The sequence below is a fragment of the Struthio camelus genome, chromosome 3, assembly GCF_040807025.1.
Source record: "Struthio camelus isolate bStrCam1 chromosome 3, bStrCam1.hap1, whole genome shotgun sequence".
Classification (NCBI taxonomy): Eukaryota; Metazoa; Chordata; class Aves; order Struthioniformes; family Struthionidae; genus Struthio; species Struthio camelus.
This window is the reverse complement of record NC_090944.1, coordinates 63097093-63111545: the sequence shown is the minus strand read 5'-3', so window position 1 is coordinate 63111545 and position 14453 is coordinate 63097093. Positions and strand designations below refer to the sequence as shown.

The following is a 14453-nucleotide window of genomic DNA, read 5'->3' as shown; positions in this document are numbered from 1 at the left end:
TCTGTCATCCTGAGTGCATGGATTGCAAAGGAGGAGATTACTGTCAGCACGCTACAAAGCAGCTACAGGGTAACTGCATTGTGGTGATCCACTGCGTTCATCCACAGCCTGCCATTAGGGTGAAGGGAGGAATCCATTTCTTCAGTTCCTCCATGAATGTCCTGTCTGTGTCTGAGAGCCTGCTGAGCGTTATTTGAATATTGTTTACTTCATTAGTATCCTCCTACCATCAATTGATGACTAAATTATTCAGAAGTAAATTTATAAATTATTCTACCCGTTCTATTGATGATTGAATAATATTGACCAAATAAATTATTCACATGTCTTTTCCCCCACCAATTGACAAATAAATTATTTGTGAGTATTCTTTTTTTCACTATTAGATCAACTCTTCTGTTGAGACATGTATAAGATGCCACTAACTCTGATATCTACACAATATGTAACTAGGGCCCTTGAGCAAACCTGTATTTTCATAGGGAAACAGAAATAGTTTAACTGTATTGTGTACTTATGCTGCAGTTGGTTGTAATATGAGGTCCATATGAATATAAGATGACATATGGAGGTATTTGTATGCATTTCAAAGCCAACTACATAAGATGTTCCGGTCTTCTGGGGTTAAATCTTATCTAACCAGTAGACTTTGAATTGTACAAGCTTTTTTACTGATTTCAATATTTGTTCAAAATAGTCAGTGTTGAGGCTGCAGTTAACCCATGATCCCAAAAGGTATTAGGATGTGGGTTCTATAAATGAGTGCCAAGAGCAAACAAAGCCAAACCAGGCAGGTACCTTAAATAATGGCCACTGCAAATGTGAACTGCGTAGCCCAGAGCCCATATTTCAAGCACCTAGATGAATTATAAGAGCTTTACATCCAGCCAGATCTATTACTTCCCTCTCCTCTTTCACTGATTCACCACTAACTCATGCAGCATGTGTGTGATGGCCCTTCACTGTGATATCAAGTCTGGTATACTTTATCATGCAGGCAATACATGTCTATTCTAAAAAATCTGTGGTGATTGTCATTATGAGGGGGCAGGAGAAACAAATAAAAACAAAACCTCCAAAAAGTGATACTAAGTCATAAACACCCATAGAGAAAGGAGTAGATTCTCTCTATTCCACGGAGCTAAACTTAGACTAAGTCCACCAAGGCAATAGCACTGCATTAGTATGAAATCAGTATAAGAGAAGGATCAAATGGTATTCGAGTGGCTCTAGTGTAGAGTGAGGAGGCATCTCGTGCCAGCAGAGGAAAAGCCTTTCTGTAATTTTTCAGGTGTGGCTGCCAGCCAGGATCAGAAGCACACGCCTTTGCTGGCTTCTTTCATGCCTCAGAGCTCCACCAGTAAAGGATGTGCAAAGAGGTTGAGGTTGACTTTTTTATTATTATTTTTTTTTTATTTAAAAGCATGGAGCAGGCCTATCTGCCAGGTTGGATGCATGTTAGAGAGAGAATACAGCCCCAAGGCAGCAGTTACTTCTCCAGCTTGCACTACCCAGCTGGAGAAAGATGAATAAGCTGTGGGTGGGAAGCAGGATTGCTTAGCGAGCAGAGAGCTCATTTATAAGGTACTCTCCAGCATCGCGTAGCTCTGTAACACCTGGCTGCTGCAGACGTGAGCTGTCTGCCCTTTCTTTTCCCCTGTATTTTCCTCCTAGATGGAAGTTATGAGCTGTCACGTGGGCCAGTGTAGCAGTGTATTACTGGCCTTTAAAACACATGCAGAGCGGAAAATCATAGCCCTCTAATTTTCAGAGAAAACTGTTAGTAAGACTCCCTCTCTCATTGCAACAAGTCCCTAGTTAAACTGGCATTGATATTTTCACTTGGATAACCAGCATAAAATAGACAGCACTACTTAGGGAAGTATTATGGTCAGGGCACACAGGGGACTCGTCTAGACTTTGCGTTCTGCAAATTAACTGACTAGTCTTTGGGATCAATTTTTTTTAAACCCTTTTCTCTCTGTTCATCCCTGTAGAAATTCCATGGAAGCTATAGACATAGAAATATACAGACAGGTATGACAGAGAAAGGGAGAAGACAATAAAAGGATGCCTAGACAGAAGTGATTTGGCCAGAATAACAGGCTGGAAGAATGCTCTGTGCAGCACCACTCAGAACACTTGTGAATGGAGCAAAGTTATATCTTGCAAGACCAGAGAGAAGACCACTGCAATAGTTAAGGTGGAAGGGTGATGAGAACCTTTGGGAAAATTTTGGATGAATACGTATGGCACAGGCTGTATTGTTCAGACCTTTATGCAGAAGAAACTTAGGAAATTTAGTCTGTGAATGAGGTTGAGGTGTCTGAGCTGAAGATGGCTTAGATTACAAGTAAAAGTAAAGCACAGGAGGTGCTACTGATCCAGAATAAATGTAGGTGCTCCATATTAGCTAGTGTGATATCTGTTCATGATGTCTGTTCATCAGTAACGGGGTAAGCCAGAGCATTAGTTTGAACAGAAGAAAAGTTTGGAGATGAGCAAGTAATCTGCATAAAGATATTAGGCAGCATTTATATTCGTGAATGAAATTACCCAGAATCAGGTATGAGGAGAACAGAAGACCCAGAACACAGTTCTGTGGGACAGTCAGAGGTAGAGAGTGAGCTGACTGCTCCACAGGACACACAGGGTATAGCTGAGGCTGCAGAAGAAGCAAAATACAGCCACAAAAGCCAAAGGAGAAGAAGATTTCAAGAAGTGAGCATCATATTCAGTTGTTGTTACAGTATTTTGCAATATCATCTCGCTGTACTTGAACATTTTCATCACTAATAGGAAAATGGGCTGATGTCACTGCTGTTTATTCCAGTTTCACAGCCAGCGTAAGCCACAGATGTGCAGGCAGTAGGTGCTGCTGCAGCACACATAGCATGGGGACCTGCAGCAGTGTAGCCAAGCCAGTATATCTCTCCATGGAGAATAAAGACTAAGGTTGCACAGAAATGTTCAGACTCACTCAAATCATTTTCTGATAGCATGTCTATATAGGCACAAACCTGTGTATATGTGTGTGTTTGTGAGTGTATCTATTATCCCATATACTGGAATTTTTACTCATTGGGGAGTAAAGGCAATAGGGAAAATCTACTTCCATGTTTTTACTGTAAATGCAGTGCACCAGCAAAATATATTTGCAGCTTGGATAAGTTTTTGCTGTTAGCTTCCCCATCAACGCTTTTCATTCCTAGCAGTGTTTTGCATTTAGGTCAGTTTTTCTACTTTTTTTAAAGTCACAGAAACAGAGCTGCAAGGAGATGAAGGAGGCCATCTAGACTTTGCCACCCTATTAGCTAAGAGGAGAGAGAATTAACTTAAATTGTCTATGAAGTTTTAATTAATCACAAAACCTCCAAATAGGCTTTCTGGTATGAAATTACTTGGGAAAGAGCAACTTCTCGGGGTGGGGGGGGGGAGTGAGGGGGGGAAGAGCAAGTCTGCAAGCATGACTTAAAACAGTAGAAAAGAGCTTTTTAAATGTACAGGTATGTCAAAGGATGTTACTTTTTGTTACCCTTAATCTGCTTAAGCAATACCCTCCTGCCTTCTTTGTATCCCACTGAACATGGTGGAACTGTTCATGGCAAAAGTAGTATGTCATCTTCTTGCTTAAGTGTTTCCCATAGAGTTAAAAAGCAGAGTGCCTACTGCCATTGTGGCAGTGCTGTTGGCCTTTGCTTCCTTTTTGACTTCTTTTTTAACTTTCACAGTTATTGACTCTGCCTTCTATTTCACCGCATTTTACTTGTCAGCCTCCTTTTCCCTTTTTGACAGTTATTTTTGGTTACAGCTGTTGTAATGCCAGCTGGAGGAAAGGAGGCTGATTTTTTTTTTGAAGATTGCAAAATTAGCATCTATTATAAGCTTTCTACAGTCAGAATTCCACAGTTTTTTCCATCTTAGTGTCATCAGCTCCACAGTTCCTGAGAAATGAAGCAGACAAGACAAGTGATCATTTCAGAAAAAAAGGAGGGAAATAGCTGGGGAAACACCATTTATGTGAAGAAAGAGGCCAGCCCTACCAGATTAATCTTGTGCACTGTGAAGAGCAGTGCAGGGTAATATACTCAGGATGCTGGCAGGGAGACAGACATCTGTATTTTGGACTAATGAAGTCTTATCAGGATCTATATGCTTGGAAGTGTTCCTGGAGCATGGTAGCTAAACGTAGATCATGGCAACCTATTCAACATTCAGCAGAACTGGCCAGCCTTCATGCAAGCTGACATGCAATAAGACAGGTTCCGAAGCAGATGTGTCTGAGGTAGCAAGGGCATCAAAGTGTCCAAGATGCCTAACTACTCTGGCAATCTGGCAGCAGACTTGCTTGGCACTGCCACAGCAATAGCTAGTATTAGAGCTGTTTCTCAGTTCCTGTCATCTTGCTCAATGTCCTTCATTAAGATACATAAAATGGTAAGAATGATTAAGGTAAATGAGAAAGGAAAGAGATAAAGAGCTAATCATGGGCTTTTGTACTATTGTCGCTATGGATAGCTGTGACTATGGAGTTAGATGTTCTGTGGATACAGGACTGAATAAATAAGTTGCCATTCTCTGTAGGCTTCAGAGAAACGAGGTATCTGGGTGTAGCATACAAATAAACCATGATGGGCTTGGGATTTGAATCACAAATGCTCTCTTTCAGCACTGATAATGTGTTAACTTCTATGAAAGGAAGATAATTTTTCTAATCTAATATCCATATACAGATGCTGTTTTTTTGTAGAAGGTCTCCGAGAGAAAAGCAGTGTATTACCACTTCCTTATGCACTGAATTGACTTCAAGGGCATTGACTTAAGGCAGTCCTAAATGACAAAACTCTGCAATAGCAGACAGAAAAAGGTATTTTTAAGCCATTGTCACAGCTGCGGCATAAGATTACAGGAAATCTTTAGACTGGAATTTATCTACATCCATTACTATTTTCTGTCAGCTTTGCTGAAATGTTATTCTCCGCTGTTTCAGTCAATATGAATCATGAGGAGAAAAGGACATGTTTAGAAGTCAGGGATATTTACCTGAATCTATGAACTTATTCAGTGTTGTGAATGGATTTTCTTCTTTTCTTTCCTGAACTCGTGAACTCAGCAAGCATGCATGAATCTTATTTTATCCCATCTCACTCAATGGTACCTATGGTTGAGAGGAAAAAATGAAACACTACAATTGCTCATCAGAATTACATTACTTTTGAGGTTGAAAATATGAACTGTTTAGGAAGACTTTTGAAAGATTGAAAGCCAGTTTCCCTTTCTACAGGCTCAGCACTTTGCCCTTTCCTCAGAAAACTTGTATTTTCAAAAGTTTCAGTTCTCATTATCCATCTCATTTTACTTTATCCAGAAGGGGTAACAATTTTGCTAGTTCTTTGGCTACTCAGTGCTCTTGAGAATGAAAAATCACCTCCCTAATGAAAAATCGTGTTCTGATTTATCATGATTATTCCAGTTCTTTAATGCAATCCACCTGGCATGGTAGTGCTGTTATAATTAAACTTTCTAAGCCAAGTGTACTGGGGAAAAGGTGCAGAAAGTATGTATCTTTTCCTTCCTGCTGGCCTAGACTTTCTTAGTGGCCTGCTAGCACAAATGGGAAGAGAACATGGAGGGTGCTCAAGAAGGAGCAGGAGCATAACTAACCGGCTATTCCAGCCAGATCATGGAGAGGATCATGAGCTAATGCATGCTGTTTGAGGGGTAAATTCTCTCCCTTCCAAACGTTATGTAATGGCCATATCAGAAGCCATGAAGCCTAAGTGCTTCATTAGCGTGAGTTTTACTCACAGTGACAAATGCAAGATGCTGTAGTTAGCATTCATAAAACATCGTGCAAAAGCAAGAGAAAAGGAAGTGTGCTGAGTGATCTGTTCCCTGACTTCTTTTCTCAGTCACTGTACTTAAATCCCACACACTCAAAGATTTTTCTATAATATATGGAGTCAAATATTTGTTGGTCAACAGATGACCCCTGCTGGTGTGCAAAGCAAACCAAAACAAAATCTATGCCAACTGATTGATAAATTCCATTTTTAAAAAATTCTATTTATTATTTTTTCAACTTCCTTCGTACATATTTGCCAGTGGTTTGTACTTTACTTTGATTAATCACATGACTCCATCAGCTCTTCATCTCTTCAATCTTCTTAGCAAAGAATTATGTGCTGCCTTCTTTTCTTACACTTCTCTCCACAAACAATCACATTATTCATTTCCCATCTTCTCATCTCTGCTCCATGTGTCCAAAAATTTTCCTCTGATCACTTTCAAATAACTTGCTGGGGATCTTGTGGTCTGCCTGTCTGTTTATTTGGAGTAGCTGATTATAGCAATAGCTTCTGGCATCAGTGTTTCTGCAAAATTTGTTGTTATGAAATTCAGACTTTTCCTGAATAATGCTATCATTATTTGTATTTTTTTCTGTTTTCCCCATCTCATTTCAGCCAACAGACTAAAATTTTGTCTTTACTGATGGATCTTACAGTTCATTTAGTCAGTGATGCTGTTTTGTGGCAGAGGTTTAATTCCTTCCCTCTCACACGTTTATGGTTCTTTCACTTTCGCTTTCACTGCCACCGTGTTTCTGTCTTGGCATTTTTGCAGCTATAGAATGTTTTAGGTGGCAATCATTTCATTTTCTAAAGTATTATGGGAGTTCTTCTTAAAAATATACTTCTGGCATGTACATCCTTCAGTTTGGTTAACATATGTTGTGGTTTAACTCATACCACTCTCTTTGCTTTCATTCTTTTTGATTGCTGTTTAGGGTCCTTATGATGGTTGCTTGAGTGAATGATGCCATTCCCTGATATTACCAGCACAGTATCCCCTAACATATTTATTCTGTTTCTACACACCTCTCGCAATTCTTTATAAAATTTATAATTCTACTTATGAGAAATAGTCCATCTTTAATTTGAAGTTAACTTGACTTTTACTGAACTCGAAATTAAAATTAGCTTTTGGAAGAATTTTTGGAAAAAATCATTTTCTTTGGCTAGCGCATGCAGCATCTTTCTTTATCCATGACTGCTTCATCTTTTGGGGAATAATTCATCTATTTTTCAGTTGGTGTTATCAATATAGTTCTACCTAGTCTTCTTCAGTGTATTCTTTTGGCAATTCCCTTGATAACTCAATTTCTCTCGCTCACAAGTGTAGGAGCATGGGAAATGGGGTTGGGTGAGGCATTCAAATCAATATGCTGGTGATACTAATTTATGGTGCTAAATGTAACCCTCTATATGTAACTTTAGGCTATATCAGTTTAACAAGTTAGATGAGGTGTGCCTCTGAAATCACATGACATCTTACTCTTTTTTTCTTCATATAGTTTCTAGAAGATACAATATTTTCATTCCACATTGTGAATTGTTTATGTTATTCTTTAGTCATTGTGTCTCTCTTGCGATCCAGGAGGTGACTATTCTCATGTATTTTGCAGATTTAACTAGATATTTCAAGACAGATATTTCTGATGCAAGTGTACTAGATATGTGTGATAGTATACTTTCATTTCTTTTGGTAGGAATTTCCACATTTAGCATCCAGCACCCAACACTTTCTTTTGGTAGAAAGTTCTCCACTTAGCACCCAGCTACTGGGGAAATTCTGTCTGCTGCTCTCAGAAGCCTCCTCCTAGTGGTCAGTAATTCCAATGTGTAAGTTCAGTCGTTGTCACCGACAGAGAAATAAATCCAAAATTAAAGAAGTATTTGACTCAGATAACTGCTAAAATCTTGTCACTTTGGATTACATTTCACCTTGCCTTCCAGCTTGTTGTTAAGTTTAAAAGTATGCTTTCTGTATGGTAAATGCTGTCCCAGAATTTTCATTTCTTCCATTTTAAGTGTTGCTGTGTTAGTCTTCAGTAACATATCTGCCTTAGGGACTTTCATCTTAATCACATTCTGGTTTTATTGACTTAGTGCTTTAAACAGAACTGTTTCTTTAATCCTCTTCTCTGTCACATACAGTTATCTCAATATATCCGTTGCAAGATGTAGCTATTTCAGAAGTTGCTATATTATTTATCTAAATTTTGTTTCTTGTAAGAACCTAACATATGAGAAAAGTATTGTAGAAGCTACAAGCTCTCTAGAACAAAACTCTCTCAATGCGCTTTAAATTAGATGCTGAAAGTGATAGCAACTAATTAAGTAAACAAATAAGTGAAATCTGCACTTCTAGCAGGATTTTAGCACTTGCTGTTGTTCTGTCTGTGATTTTCTGTATGTGGAAATACCCTGACACATATATGAACACAGACCAAATGGAACCATTTCTGTGAAATTATATTCCCAGTGAGTGTACACTTCTTTTTTTAATGCATTGGATTTTATTGCAAGCATGAATATTGAGAGAATTAGACCTTATGGAATCTACTTCAGGAAACAGGTTGTTTTTTATTTCTTTTCATTCTGTGCTGATGGTCTGCACAGCTTCAGAGAGGCCTGCAGACAGGACTTAGCATGACTAATGCACTGGGATCCAAGAGCCTGTATAAGGAAAAAGTGTGGACAGAACTTTAGTTTCATGTAGGGAAAGATGAATATGTTTTCAGAGACATGAAGTTCAGAAGCTGTTATTGTAATAGTAGCATGATACTTTTATCTAGAGAGAGCAGCAATGAAAGATTTAAAACTGAAAATCTATGAACATTTCTTATCATTGTCATCATCATGTCTTCCCCTTCCCTCTTTTTTAATTAAATAACTTAATTGAAATAGCAATTAGCAGTAACATAAAAACACAGAGGTACAATATCTACGTATTTTTCTTCATTTCTAAGTTATTATGCTTCAGTTGTGGGTTGTCTGCCAAGCTCAATATCCATACTTCCTCTTTTAGCAATTTTATATTTATCTTTCAATGTTTAGAAAAGTATATTAAGAAAAAAAGGAGAAAGTTGGTCTTACTGTTAAGACTCTCTATAGGAATGCAGATACTTCAGCCTGAATCCCACTAGTGCTACACATTTTCTCTGTGACCTTGAGCAAATCACTTCATCTGTCTGTACCTCTGTTCCTCATTTATTTTTAAAAGGATGATAATACTTCTTCTGCCTCTGTATTTACATTACAAATTCCTTTCTCTCTATTTTATATGATTCTTATTGCAATAGGGATCTTACCTAAGAATTCTTTTTATAAAGTTGCTTTCATCTATGTAAAAAGCAATCTATTGATGGGTTATCCTGAGCTATGACCTGGTTCTGTAGCTGTACAAGGAGTTGCTATTATTATTAGCACACCAGAAGTTTGTTAGAGGCTCAGTCAATGAGCTCCAATGTTGCACCATTTATTTAGCAAGAGATGATGGGCTGGACTTGCAAAGGCTTTCTCTATAGCAGTAAATCAAATATGCTTGAGACTGTACAGTGGGCCTGATGATGATCTGCATGGAGTGGTCTGCATGCATACCATTAAACTCACTTAACACTAAGGCAGGCACCATGTGTGCTTCCTGTTGAGAATGGTCCCTGTCTTGTACTAGCTCCCGAGCTGTATCCGAGAATCCTGTTAGAGCTTTCTGGGCCAAAGCTATAACGATGTTCACTCTCAAAATTTAACAGCATCGGCAGGACAAAGAAACTTTTGCAAGCTCTGTTAAGGGGTGGCCAGTCTCACCTTGCACTCTCATTATCCATCCTGCTTCTGTATATAGTTATATATATTTACCCTTACCTCGCTTGATGCAAGTCCCAAGGCTGGAAAAGAAGGAAGGAAGCTGCAGAGGGAGCTGTAAACCTCTAGGGCTAGTAAAATATAAGAAAAAGGCCATTAAAATTGTTCAAAGTAAGTCCAGTCAGAATTCAGCAAATAAGTAGTTTCTATTGAAACTGGTCCAGATTACATTAAACATTCCCTGGTCTTGGGAGTGACAATATGAATGAGTAGTTCAGGTGACTCCTGTTGATATTTCTATTTTCTTTTATACCAAGAGGATCAATCTGGTGATTAAAGCATTCACTTGGTAGGTAGAATATATGTCTTTAAATCCCCTAAACCAGTGAAAGGATTTGAATGTAAGTCTCCTGTATATTTATGAGAAAGCCCAAGAGTGGAAGAGAGTGAAGAACAAAGAATGAGCACCACATCATCTTTGCCTGTGCTCTGAAAGAAAGGACTGATCATTATCCTCAGTTCTAAAGAAGATATTTAGGCATCCAGCTCTAAGAGTGGTTCATGACTGCTTTTCCTAGGTAGGTCTGCAACCCCAGTCAATAGCCTAATTCCTAGGGAAGAGTCAGAGCAAAGATAAAAAGTTTTGCTTAGCACTTCCTTCTACCTTGCCCAAGGTCCTCCCTTTCTATATAGTGGTTATTCTGACTCAATCTTTTTGGTACAGTGTCACATCTTTTCACTCAGACTTGCCACTTATCCAAACTATTTGAAGCTAAGCTCCTTTGTGGGTTTTAGGTGGGCTCTGGAGCACATCAGAAAAGGAAATTTAAGTTCATGCTTCACGTTACTGAACGCTGCGGGTGAATAAGGGCATTGTGTCCAGCTTGTGTCCAGTCATTTCTTGAGGTAACATCTCATGGCTGGTGACAGGCAAATAAGGTGCCTGAGGGGTTTTCCACAGAACGGCCCAGCCTAATACACAGCAGGAGATGAGAGGATGCGTCACACACCTACAACTGAGCTACAGTTGAAAAATTGTAGTTGTGCCCACCCAAGCTACATGCTTCTCAGGTCTATCATCATGGGCTTGCTGGCACAGATCATGAAATACACTGTTTTAGATTTCTGTCCTCCTTGCCCTGTGATAATAGTACAGCCACAGTAAACGTGCCCCCGTACACTGTGCGCACAGGACATACATGCATAACTCCTAATGTGTGATGCCTCACTTGGCAGCACAGTATTTAAATCTCTCTTGAATTCTAGCCCAGACTGACTCTAAAGGGCTTAAAATCTGAACAGATTTGCCTAGCAAGACATTCAATTACAGTACAAGTCACTACCCAGTCAGGTTCCATGCTGTGGCTATTAGACAGCCCTAGTAATGGTGTGTGTAACTGAGCTGTTACTTCCACAGTTATCACTCTATCCCAGATACATTGCTTGGTGTTGCTATGTGGGGCAGAAAAAACAGTAACAGACAAAAAAGTTTAAACTACTTATTTTACATTTTGAAAAGATCTTTGCAAGTGTGACTTAATCACTTGTAACAACTAGTTGAAGACCTGTTAATAAACATTCACCTGCGTATTGGTCACTGATTAGTGCTTTATATGTTCTTGCCTCTGCAGGTTGAAGAAGTCCTGAAGATTGATGGAGGGCCATGCTATTCAAACAGCAGGCGTTGCTGAGACAGAAGCTCCTTGTGCTAGGCAGCCTTGCTATTGGAAGTCTCCTGTATCTAGTTGCCAGAGTTGGGAGCTTGGATAGGTAAGTCATTCAGTAGCTGATCTCCTACTTGTAATGGGCTCTGATTGTCTGAGTTTTTGCTTGAAGGGTAATTGCACAAAGGCCTGATTTCTTTTTTTTTTTGTTTGTTTCTTTCTTTCTACTAATGTATAGGAACACTGTCCGTTCTAGTACTGATTTTCATTGTTCTTTCCTCCCCTTTGCAGAAGGGAGGAGGATAATAGAGTTGCAGGTCATCCCTGTCAAAGTATTTCTGTCTACCCATTTGTATTCTAAATGCATTTGCACTTGTTTTCAGAGAAGAAATAAAACAGCATCCAGTAAAAATGTCATTACAGTAGCTCATTTTTGACTGTGTGCATCTGTGTGTTGACCTCTAGTTTCAGCAAAACAGTTATGATATATTTATGTATCGTCTTTTCTAAATTTATGATCAAGCAATTAATGTGCTACAGTGGTAGTTAAAATTAAGTATGATCCTGCAGAGTAGCTCGTCAAGTTTTGAATACTATTTCACTTGAAAGATTGCTGCAGGGTTTGAGAATTTTAACAGTGTTAATTAGCCAGGATTTTCCGGAGTTGAATGTGCCAGATAAGTAGGTTATCTCTGCAAGTGATTTCCTGGAGAGAAGTAGAATATCCAAGAGATGAAATCAAGCAGTATTTGGCACTTTTGACCAGACCAATTTCCAGCTGGTTGTTGAAAGTTTAATAGTAGCAATACCTGCACTAACACTGCTGTTTCTGACACATTCAAAATGACCTGGAATTGCTCTAATAGGTGATACACAAAGACAGGGTTAAAAAAGCTGTTTCAGAAAAACAAGTGAAATTGGAGTTCAGGACTTCCAGAAGCTAGTAGACGGCTTATCAGGGCTAATGGTCTATCAGCTCTTTCAAATGATGGCAAATATTTTTTCAGCTCAAAAACGTGACACAACGCTGTACGAATAGGCAATGCAGAGAAAGTTAAGTAAGAACGGAACTACTTCATATCCACTCCTTGGTACCATTAAGCTCAGTCTGAGGTCCCTGGATATCTTCTTCAGATGCTCAGCCCTACTCCAAAAGAAGAAGGAGTCAGTGTACTCAGCTAAGAATAAGCACTTTGTAAATTAAGGCCAGAATTTATATCTTCCTTCCCCTGATGGTCAAAGCATTGCTGACGCTTCAAAGGTGAAAACTTCACTGAGACTAATGTGATTCTGTAAATGGGGACAGAATTCCTTATTGGTCCCTGAAGAAGTACATCTCATGCTCTGAGGCATGAAATCTAATTAACCTTATACTATTATCTATGCTCACATATCTACAGAATTTATTGAGGGCCATAAAATTATCTAGCCACAATATTTGACTCACTGACCTCCTGTGGCAGTGAATTCCACAGGTTTCATATATAATGTTGCCAATGGCAGTAAAATTCAGTTTCATCCTCTTGCATTATGCAGTATGAAAAATACCACACTACTAAAAAAGCCCTTGATTTGGACTCGTTATGAAAGAGAGAGAAAAAAGCACAGACGGATTAATTGGAAATGTACTTCTACCTCTGCATTAGCGCACAATCCAAGCTTGTTGAATTTGTCAGTAAAAGGACACTGAGTGGCTTCAATGGGCTTTAGAATAACTAATAGTTCAGGGAGAAATCTAGATCCATTTATGCTTTATTTATGCTGCTCCAATTTGAACAAGGGCGCTGAGGATGAGCCACATTTAACAGCCTCAGATTAGGTTCTTTACTTGGAATGGGTTTTTGTTTTGTTTTGGTTTGGATTTTTTATTTAGGATGGAAGAGAAATCACCAATAGTTTGCCTGATGAACTGAGTCATAAGATGTGATAAGTTGAGCACTTCCCTACAAGTGGAGCTCTGGCCCTTTGGATCCTAACTGAACAGAGATACTTAAGTGTAGAAACTCAAATAAATTCTGTGCTTAGCAATTCTGAGAAAATCAGGATTGGTCTTCAAGTTGCCTACCTCTCTCTACTTGCAATACAGGGAGCCTCTATACAAAATTTTTATGCTCTGATTCACTTCTGCTGGAACCAGGCTTATAATCTTTTGCCATTGCAACATTTACGTTAGAATTATACTAGCAAGTACTCTGGATCAGGAGAGACAGCGCAGGTAGTACAGCTACTTACCGCTAAGACTGCCCAGCTCTTCCCATTATAAAATCCTATTTTAAGTGTTCTGGAATTTGCTAACAATATAGTTCCTTGAGAAGAATTGTTCTACTTTGGGTTTCCTCAAGAAGAAAATTTGTGGAGTATCACTGTAATGGCTTGAGAAACTGCCTGCTTCGGGAGAGTAACTTAACAGTGATGTAATAAAGGTCTTATGCTCTCTTTGCGAAGGATCCTGTTATTTTAATGGAAAAAAAGACTCGGATAATCAAACATGTTAACATGCTGCAGTATAACAGTTAAAAGCTACGTCTGGGGTTCAACTACCAAGAGCCAACAGTCTGCTTAGTCCCACAACTGCCAAGGTCAAAGATATATTTTATTGTGTAGACAGAGAAAAAGAAAGGGTAAAGAGTTACAAAACTGATACATAAAGTGTTGAGGAAGGACTTTTAACAACATCAATCTTTCCCTTAGGCTAGAGGATATCTTGAGCATTTATTTACTTTTAAAGGAAACCACCCTGTTTGGCAAGCTGTTGTGTTACACTGAAGGCACTAACTGTCTTTTTGAGCAAAAAAGATAAAATTAGTTGAGATGGGTTTGGAATTGCTGTCGTGGAATCCTTTTTGCTTGACAACAAATAACAAATACACAGAAGGAGAGAAGAGCGGAGACAGAAAATGTAGCCTCTGTTTCTTATGCTTTTATTTGCGACCGCGCTGCTGAAGAGAGGCTGCCTCACCAGCCACACCACGGCCTGACCAAATTGTGCCAGTGTCAAGTTGTATGAGACATTGCTTTTCACTTGCTCTTTTCTATGCAGGTTTGTGTCAGTGTTGCAACTGTTTCAGCCTTGGTGACCAGGTCAGGCTCCTTTTTAGTGGATGACAGAAAGTAAAGGAAAAGAAGATAGTAGAAACTTGAA

General features: G+C 39.0%; 1 protein-coding gene across 11 annotated transcripts in view; it reads left to right on the top strand.

The window, feature by feature from the left end:
- The window catches only part of HS3ST5 (heparan sulfate-glucosamine 3-sulfotransferase 5), a 203998-nt gene that overhangs the window by 180189 nt on the left and 9356 nt on the right, over positions 1–14453 (top strand). For all 11 annotated transcript variants that reach the window (XM_068938091.1, XM_068938098.1, XM_068938096.1 and 8 more), the window contains one exon: positions 11279–11417. In XM_068938091.1, the coding sequence (XP_068794192.1) occupies positions 11311–11417 (107 nt within the window). In that variant the 5' untranslated portion in view covers positions 11279–11310. The remainder of the gene's footprint in view (positions 1–11278; positions 11418–14453) is intronic.